Source organism: Eupeodes corollae, chromosome 2, assembly GCF_945859685.1.
Source record: "Eupeodes corollae chromosome 2, idEupCoro1.1, whole genome shotgun sequence".
Taxonomy (NCBI): domain Eukaryota; kingdom Metazoa; phylum Arthropoda; class Insecta; order Diptera; family Syrphidae; genus Eupeodes; species Eupeodes corollae.
The window spans coordinates 129,194,694-129,204,827 of record NC_079148.1 but is presented as its reverse complement, the minus strand read 5'-3'; the positions used below and the strand labels follow the sequence as shown (position 1 = coordinate 129,204,827).

General features: G+C 34.3%; 1 protein-coding gene across 1 annotated transcript; it reads right to left on the bottom strand.

Moving 5' to 3' along the window:
* Positions 1 to 7,608: 7,608 nt before the first annotated feature.
* On the bottom strand, positions 7,609 to 8,474 carry LOC129946337 (biogenesis of lysosome-related organelles complex 1 subunit 4). The gene is made up of 3 exons (XM_056056485.1): positions 8,325 to 8,474; positions 8,189 to 8,260; positions 7,609 to 8,126 (listed from the first exon to the last, which is right to left on the bottom strand). Exons 1-3 carry the CDS (start codon positions 8,385 to 8,387, stop codon positions 7,770 to 7,772), a joined length of 492 nt encoding a protein of 163 aa, XP_055912460.1. The 5' UTR covers positions 8,388 to 8,474; the 3' UTR covers positions 7,609 to 7,769.
* Positions 8,475 to 10,134: the final 1,660 nt, after the last annotated feature.

Below are 10,134 nucleotides of genomic sequence, written 5' to 3'. Positions count from 1 at the left end.
CAGCGTCGTAAACATTGCCGCTCGAACACCCAAAACTTCTCCATCTGGGAATGAGGGCCATGTAGCAAATTATCTTCACTCTGGAGTCAAGCCAACTGCTAAAAAACAGCCGTTTCGTCAGAGCGAAGGCTCCTCTGGCCCTGGTCCGACCAGCATTTATATGTCTGTCGAAATATAAATACTGATCTAACCAGATACCGAGGTACTTCACTACACTTTTGCTCGCTAATGGCTGCCCGTGAAGATCAACGATGACCATCTTGCGCCAATTCTTACACCCTCGTGGCCCTAGCCAACGGAGTCCAAAACAGAATTGTCTCTGACTTCTGGACATTTATTTTCAGTTTCCAGTCGTCGCCATATCGTTGAATCTTGTCGAAATCACGTTGCAAGAGAATTCTAATAACCTCAACCTTTCGGGCCGTTCTGTACGCAATTAGATCATCGGCTTACGCAATGGCCTTTGTAAGACTACCTATCAGATCGCTGGTGTAAATGCTGAAGAGAATCGGCGAATTCACCGCTTCCTGTTGAAGACTATTTTTAATTGAGAATGTTGTGATAGAAGTTACATTGCCACTTTTGACAACAAACTTTCTACCGTAAAGCGTATCATAAAGTATATACAACAATGGCTTGCTTATGCCAAGCCTGCTCAGTTTTATGTAAAGACCCTCTAACCATACGGTGTCAAAGGCCTTTTTCAAATCAACCAGAACAGCACCTGTGCATTGTTGTTTTGATTTATTCCATTGCATATCAGAAACGAGTTTAGACGCAGCATGAATTGTGTCATGACCCGCCTTGAACCCGAACTATTTATCCGGAATTATTTTGTTGTCCGCAGCCCACTTAGTCAGAGCCCTATTAATGATTGTTTCGAAAACTTTGCTGATGCTCGGAAGAAGACTTATCGACCGAAGATTTGACGGGTCAGTCCAACGCACTAATCATCATGCCACGGGTACTACAGTATTCAAGAATACATAATGTATCAAAAGTCAAACAGTGTAAAAAGAAATAAAGACAAAACAAATTAATATACAAACACTACATTTCTTGAAAACTATCATCTAAGTCCGGGGAAATGTGGTATAAACTCATCATTCTGCCGAATCCTTGAAATTTTGCACGTATTCTGATATCGGTATTTCTTGTAGTCTTTATTTTTGCATTCCTGGGCTTCTTCTAACAGTTCTCCAGTTGGTAGTGATTGATATTCAAGGATATTTTGACTATGAACCAATATTTTGTGTAAAGTAGGTGTGAGTAGTTTTTCAGGATACTTTGGTTTTAAAAGCTCTGCCGTTTTCTTAGTGTACTGCCCAAATTTAACTGCATTCACTACTTCTCTGCAATTCAAAACGTTCAATATTACTTTGAGCTTCATTATAACTTCTCCATTGACTCCAGTTACTTCTTACAGTATTTCCGTCATTAGTGTTTCCAAACACACGCTTGCTTTGGTTTATCCACATCAAGGCCAAGCTCATCGCGAAAATACCTTTGGATCTCTTGTTTTCTTCTTTTTTCCGCCTCCTTCTTGTCGAAAAGTATACGCCAGCTTTAAAATAAATTCCATGCATATAAATTTAGCGTGCAGTTTAGAGATTCCATATTCGTAATTATGTTCGTCTTCAATTAATTCACCTTTATTGAAGTCCTTTTGCATATCGGACATGACCGCGTAGACTATTTAAAATTTTATGACAGGGTTAAAAAAAAATTAGCTCTAAAACTCTTGAAAATCTTAGTTAATAAACATAAATCAAAAATGATTAACATTTTTTTAAATAAAATCATCTTTTTTAAATCCACCACACACAAAACAGAGAAATCATACTTCCAAAGATTTTCTAAATGAAAAAAAAGAGGGTAAAACAATTACTGACTTCATCATTTAAAATCTCCCTAGCTCCGTTCGATGCAAAATGACGATGTTGATCTTTTGGATTTTTGTTAAGAAATATATAAGGATTCTGAATCCATTGAGATCTTAGCACCACTCGTTGAATCTTTTTTTTTTTAGACAATATGAAGTCGAAAAAGTGTGCAAAAAGTAGCGATTCAAAAAACATTAAATTAAACTATTAAAAAATATTTTTTTTAACTACCGATCTAAATAATGGCAAAGCACATAATTAAAACAAAAACGAAAAGCGTTTCGAAGCCTTTTTTTTAGTTTTTAGATTCAAAGTTAAGACAAAAAATAAAAAAATTTAAAAAAATATCATCATACAAAATCTTCAACTTTGACCTGCTCTATAAGGCACACCAATAACCCAAATGTAATAATTTTTTCGATTACTCGAGCTTCAAATATTAGTGAATCCAGTGAACTAAAAAGTTTTGCATTATAGACCCACTCGAAAGATGAATATTGCAAGCAGTTTTGCATAAACGGGCCACTGTGGCGACGCACGCCAAAATCTTAAGTGAAAAAGTAATTTAATAGTAACAATTAGAAACAAGAAAATGTCTAGTTCTCGAACATTAACATTTTTACATTTTTATTTTGACAAACCAACATTAAGTTTTTGTTGATAAATTAGTCCATAAATGTCTAGATTTTTGTCTTGACTCATGTGTTTTGATATACATAACTTTTAGATAACTGATTGAAGCTAGCTTTACCACATAATGTGAATTTACAATTTTCCAACAAGTCACTCGTAATTTGTGGAAGACGAAAAAAAGTCCTTATTAATTTGTCTTTTTCCCATCTCCAAAGGTTAAACATTTTACCGACAATCAATCGATATGTGCAAGAGGTACAAAATATATGAGTCTTGAATCATAGTAACAGTTTAAATAAAGAAATCAGACAGAGTTTAAAAAGCCTGATCTTTTATTTAAAAAAAGCTTGGGTACAATAAAAAACCATGATATAAGGTAAAAAAAGGGTTGCCTACTCTTATTCTGGCCCTAATTAACCGTGACCAGGTTTAAAGAGGCAGGTATGTGGAATAAAGGGTTATGTAGAACAGTAAAGGGTCACCTAACAGAAAATTGACATACAAGAGGCGAGGATTGCCTTAATTTGAAATGCTAATACTTTGGTAAGTGTAAAAAGTTGGTCACATGTGTTATATAGTTGGCTTTTGTTTTAAATAAAGGGAATCAATTTATTATTATAGGGGATTTTTGTTTCTCTTAGAATGCCAAGACACAGTGTGAGCATTAGAAAAAGAAAAAGCCAAAAATTCATAAAGCTTTTGTAAAATATATAATGATTACTTCCAATAAATTAATTTATAAAATTTAAATTGAATAATAGAATTCTGAGTCCGTACTTCCTGTTCCATTGAGAGTATTTTCTTCAAAAGATTTTGCATTCACCTCGAAAGTAGTTAATTTCAAATGGCTATCAAACACCCAACCAAGATCTTTTAGAAACAGCATGCATTAGTTCTTTCAGATCGAGACTTTAATTTTTTAATTGGTTTTATTTGTATCTTATTTCAAATGCTGTAAACACAATATTAGGCCAACTTTTGGTCAGGAAACCATAAACTGTTTGAAAGAGAAATATTACTTATCTAATTTGACAACACAATCAATTAAATAACAACATTAAGTTGAGCATAAATAGTGAAGTATGTAATTAGAGCTGGCTCTCAGCATGGGCACTATAGAGGATTTGGGAGGTGTTGGGTTACAAATTCAGAATTTAAATTCTATCAATTGTATGAAGACCTACAAAATTGCATAGGTAATGCAACTTTTCCAGTTCATTTAAATAAAAATGGAAGGACAATTGTCATTTTTGTGCCTATTGCTTAAACACATGAGATATTTATCAAATGTAAGCATAGATTTAGCGAAATATTTTCAAAGTCGCTTTGGGTGAATTCGAAATATGTTACCTTAATATTAAAATAGTTAAAATTCAAGCTAAGCAAATGAGTACATGTTTAACTTCGTGCAGTTATTGCTGCATAAGAATAGAAATATAAGAAGAAATTCAAAATTTGTTTGTGTCCCTTATTTCACATTCAATACCTTAACAAATTCTTTGCAATAAAAAACGGAAAACAATTTGTTCTAGAAAAACAAACCAAAAAGTTAAAACAACTCGCATGTTTTTTTTTTATAATAAGCACACACTCAAGGGGACATTACTACCCTTAATATACAGAGGCACAGTGTGAGCACCAGGAAGAGGAGGAGATTTTGATGCGCATTTGTTTTGAATTCATGAATATTGCAATGACTAGGAAAGACAGAGTAGTACCCGTAGCGTGATGGTCTTGGGCTCAATCCCTGACTGTGCCACCTAACTTTTTCCACGGGTACTGCCTCTTGCGAGGAATTGACAAATCCTCTAAGAGTAGTTCTTGTCATGAAAAGTGCTTTCTCAAATTAGCCGTTCGGATTCGGCATATAAACTGTAGGTCCCTTCCATCTCTGGCAACATTACTCGCACACAGAAATGGTTGAGAGTTGTAAGTCACTAGGCCCTGGTTCTTCATGGACTGTAGCGCCACCTATTTTTTTTAGGAAAGACAGACTGTGGTAAGGCATTCCACATTCGCGTAGTACGGCTAAAGAACGAATTTCTGTATTTGACAGTACGGCCGATGTTGGGCTCTAGGGTATACTGATAAGCATTCCTAGAAGCGCGAGTATTACGGTTCAATTGTTTAAGGGGAGGGCTATTTCACTTATGCTCTAGCCGTTGAAATAACCGTAAAAAAGGGTGAGACAAGAGACCTTACAACGATGTTCAAGCGAAGTAAATGAACTTATGATGATATTATCAGCTATCAATTTAAATGATCTACGTTCAATAATATCCAAGAGGCTTAAGTAAGTTGCAGGAGCACCAGGCCAGAGATGGAAGTTATACTCAAAATTTGGACGTGTATAAGTCTCGTGGATAACAGACAGATCAGAAGGGGTGAAATATTTCTTGCATTGCCTAAGGAAAACCAAACACCTTGCGTTATTTTTGGTGACATCGCGTATGTGATCATTCCACAAGAGGTGGTTGGTGACACACATACCGAGAATATCGAGGTGTTCAGTCTCATTGATGTAAGTGCCATCCATGGATAATGGCAAAGGGGGTATATTTCGCTTTAACGATACCTTTTTGAAGCATTAAATTCCACTCCGTTTTTTAATGCTGTTTTGGTCGAAATTTAATGATATTATCATATTTTGTCGTTGCAGTTCCACATCCGAACAGGGATGCGAGTCTGAAATCAAATATGAAAAGCTAAGAGTACTATCGTCAGCGAAACAATGTATTGGATTAGATGTTGCAGACATTAGATCATTTATAAAAATGAGAAAGAGTGTTGGAGATAGAACAGTGCCCTGGAGCACAACAGTATTGAATCCATCCAATACTAAGATGTAAAGATTTTCTCCACTGTTCGTTGAGATGAACCATGAGATCACCAGTGGACCTATTGCCGTACTGACGGTCATTAAGAAACTTTCGATCTTCAAGATATTTCTTGAGTTGATAATTAATCAGCGTTTCCATCACCTGGGAAAGAAGTGACGTAAGTGCAATCGGTCGGTAATTAGAGGATAAGGAAGATTCGCCTTTTTTGGGAATAGGCTGGACAAATGCCGTCTTCCATCTGCTCGGAACGAGACCTGAGGAGTTCAAAAAGCCTTTGTGCAAGAGCGATACAAAAATTGCCTGTTGCCTGTCGAATATACCAATGTTCATACGCCCCAAAGTTTCAATAGTTACAACAAATTTTAATATTGAATGTATATATGTACATTATGTATGTAGAACGACAACCGTCTGGCAAATTTATTGTTTATAATATCATTATAAAGTCCTCTTTTGCGATTCCAAAACTACAAGTGTTTTATTTATTTAACAACAATTAAGAGAGATTACTAATGTTTTGTATATAAAAAAAATGCGTAACCGAATTCATTGTATTTTTTTGAGTTTTTATTTTCATTTTTTAACAAAACTAAACTATACCGGAACTTTGTTGCTTCAATTTGCTTAGTTGTCAATGGAAATTAATAGCAGACGATACCTACTTAGCTATCGTGTAAACGCTATCGTTTTGACGATATCACTTTGACGATTATCGTCTTACGTGTAGTGAGACTATCGTCGAAACGATATCGTCGAACGATTATCGTTTTACGGAATGACCCCCCAGGATACCATCCAGGTAGGGTATCCGTCCTGTTAAAATATTACTTCCTCCTCAGGATAAGGGCAGATATTTACAAAATCGCGAAGATGAGTCTGTAGAATGTTTAAATAATTCCCCTTTCTCATAATTCAAACTATATTTGTAGTGGCCCATGTGAACTCCTCCGGACGTCGACAGCAATATTGTTTGCCGTCGGACTGCTACCGGTTAAATTTTTATTCGTCTGACCACACCACACGCTACCAGTCATCTGTTGTCCAATTTGTATGTTCTCTGGCAAATTTTGTCCGTGCCTTTACATTTTTTAAAGAAAATGCCGGTTTTTGTTTTTTTTTTAACGCTGAGATGTAGCCAATGTCATTGAGGGTTCTTTTTGAAGTCCATCGGCTACTGGCTTATTAATTGTTATAGAAGTATCTTTTGATGTAAACAAATTGTCTCTTTTTATCCGAACTATCATGAGCCGTTTCTCCGCTTGCGTAAGGATTTTTGTACGACCTCTGGCTTGTGCTTTTGAAGCAATCTCGCCTTTTCTGAAGACTAATGACTACTGATTGGCTTTTATTAAGCTGCTTAGCTACCATTCTCTTTGAAGAGCCATTCGCGTCATGACTACAATACAATCCTTAGTTTGCTGTGATAGTCCTCTCATTATTTTAAACAGCCATGAAATTATTGTGTCCATTTGCTTTTTCTATTGTAAAGAGTTCTTACCTCCCGCAATAAAACACATACAAAACTTTAACTCAAAAACAAACCAAAGCTAACTTTAAATTTGTATGTTTTTGCTGAAAATAATCGAAAAACCCAACAGGTGCAACTTATGCAGTACTAACTACAAAAGGCAAAAACATGGACTCATTTCTGCTTAGAATGCGAAATATGAAAGAAACAACGATTTTTACTACCTCAACTTCAAAATCTTGAAATCTCAAAAACCAATTTTGAAAATATAAATTAATGTATGTATATCAAACAAAACATAAATTTTCAGGTATTTGGTTTTAATAACATGTGTGGAAAGTGGTCGTTCTCCTTTGCATACACTCAACCTTACACCCACCCCAAATTCTATAGTTTGCAACACGTCACTGTTTATACTCACCGTAATGCTGGCTGCGAAATGATTTGTTAAAAGGAAAATAATACCATTTTATTTCAACTTGTTTAAGTGTAATAAGACTATCTGCTGAAAACTGATGTCCTTATTTTACTGTACAAAATTGCCGGTAAGTATTTGCATTACTGTAACAAACACAATCTATCGAAGCAACAATTGAGCTCACTCCTTACCCAAATCCTACGAAAAGTAATTTTTAAAAAGTATCGACAGAAAATGGAATGCAGCTTAGAAAAGAGTCCAAATCTATCTTTGTATAGAATAAACCGAATAATTGTAGTTTCAATTTGATCGCCTAGCAACAAACTAAGTAGTAAATAAGTGGAACAAACATGGAGTTCCGTTAAGTATGTGTATAAATTAAGTTCAAATATATTTGAACAATTTTTATTTATTTAAGTATTTCATCCATTCAATTTTATTTTGAAATCATCACAAATACAAAAATGCATATTTGTTAGCATTAATTGGCATATCTCTGGCCATTTAATCAAAATCCTACTTACGTGTTATTCATACGTTTCTAGTGCCATCGTTTCATCGGTTGGTGGAAAATAGTCCGACGTATTGAATAAGGCAACTTTTTGAAATTCATCATCTTTTAGATTACTTCTGATCTCGCCATCAATATTTTTCGCTCTTGAGAATAATGGCTTAAATAGGAGACCTTTCAAACTATAATCTGTGACCCCAAGCTCTTCCTCCGCTATTTCAATAGACTTCTCAACAGAATTAACATTTTCATTGACTACATCAATGAAATTCTCTAGCTTGTCAATTCTTTCACAAAGATTTTGGAAGTTTTCTTTGAAGGCAAGTAGTGGCACGACATTATTTTCCATCGTTGAATTCGTTTCGATTTTAACCTTCATAATAAAATGCAAATTAATATTTAATTAATAATATTGATTGATTGAAAATAGTTTACACTTGTGAGGAGAGTTTCGAACTCATCTAGTCTGGTTAGAGTTTCCTCTATGCTCAAGCAAAGTGGGTTAATCTAGATGACAAATTTATATAGAGAATATTATTCTTTAATGATTTTTTACTTTAAATCTGTGTACCTCTTTTTCGACATTGCAATTTTGAAAGTATTTTGAATAATCGCCGGCTAGTTTTTCGACCATTGTAGATGTTTTATTTTTATTTACTTTTACTGTTATCAAAATAAGTCAAAACGGTAACAGCCATCAAAATTCATCAAAGGGTAATGAAATGTCAAAGAAAATCGGACAGACAAAACAAAAAGGTTCAAACGCATTTTTTAAGTCCATATCACAATTTCAATCAATAAGATGGCGAAATAACGACATAGTTCACGTATGGTGATTTTAAATATGGCTTTATTTCAACTCTTTAAAACAAGGAGAATACAAAATTCAGAAGATGTTTCGTGATTGCAGATCATACGAAGAACTATAATGTGCTCTGAGCTTTTAACATTGTATGATTATTAATTTTTGTTAGTGGTAGCTAATAATTAACCATAGACGCAGTTCAGGATAGAACTACACAAACGAATTAAACCTGGAAAATTTTTCAAATCGATGTTCCACTCATAAGTTTTTTTCGTAGTAATTTAAACAGCGAGTATTTTGTAAGACTTAATGAAAGGCATGTTGTAGATTGTTGTCACAACTGCAACATACAAACATTTTTTTGACTGCTAGTGACAACTGGAGATTGATTTTTTTTCTATTGAAATGCAGATGGTGCTATCCTGCTAATATAAAAATTTGAAGTGAAGTTTCCAAGTTATAAATTAGTCATTCATGTAGCCTTCGCAAAAAAAGAAAAATAAGTCAAAGTTTTGGTGCATTTGATTAAAAGATAATTATTGCTCGTAAAAAAATCTTCAAGTATATGTCATCTATTTCTGAAAGCTTCTAGCTCTTTTTTAGGTTCAGTGGAGATATAGAGAACCTTTTTAAGCTTAATTTTCGTATAATAGGAGTCCTTAGTTTCTGAAAAAAATCTTGTTGCGGCATAAAACAAAAGATAGCATTTACTTTTTTCCATCAAAATTACTAAAGGGTACAAGCACAAATAGATTGCATCACTTTTAAGGGGGATTTCCTATAGGAATATGAATCGACAGTCCATATCTAGTATTTTAATAGTTGCGTCTTAGTATGGCCAATGACCCATATATATAAAACTACGAACATAAAACGATATATTATATTTAAGGCATAAAACGTTTAGGCTCTCTATCTTCTCTTTTCTTATGTTTGTCTACTTTCTCTCTTTTCTTTAAACTACAGTTCACACCTTGCTATTTCAAACACAAAATAGCCATCTAACCGTCATAACAATAAAAAATAAATTGGCACAACAATCCGAGGAGAACTAGGGCCTTGTGACTTACAACTTTCAACCATTCCTGTGTGTGAGTAATGTTGTCAGGGATGGAGGAGTCCAACAGTTTAAAGCCAAATCCTAACGGCTAATTTAAGATAGCACTTTTTTATGATAAGAACTACTCTTGGAGGATTTGTCAATTCCTCGCAAGAGGCAGTACCTGTAAAAAATCTTTTGATGGCACAGGCAGGGATTGACGAAGTGGGACAGTTCACCTCCACCAGTTTACCTCTGCCAGTTTACCTCTGGACAGTTTACCTCCAGAGTAGGTAACGTTGTTTATTATTTTCAAAACTACCTTCTAATTGAAAACTTTTGACATTTAGTTTCAATTTGTTCTTTATTTTCATTCTTTATGAAATTAATTATGACGCAAAATTGTCTATATGATATTTAAGTAAGTTTTTGTATATATTTTTTTGAATATTTAACAGAATTTAATCATTTTAAGGACAAAAATGTTCATAGAAAATGCAAAAATCTCACGACCGAGTGGCACTATAATATAAAATG

What these genes read in the sequence shown, in the direction of transcription:
- LOC129946337 (XM_056056485.1), bottom strand. Translation starts at nt 8,387, where the DNA reads ATGGTCGAAAAACTAGCCGGCGATTATTCAAAATACTTTCAAAATTGC. An exon ending in ATTGCAATGTCGAAAAAGAG is followed by an intron (nt 8,261 to 8,324) that starts GTACACAGATTT and finishes TTTGTCATCTAG; the next exon opens with ATTAACCCACTTTGCTTGAG. An exon ending in TCGAAACTCTCCTCACAAGT is followed by an intron (nt 8,127 to 8,188) that starts GTAAACTATTTT and finishes TTTATTATGAAG; the next exon opens with GTTAAAATCGAAACGAATTC.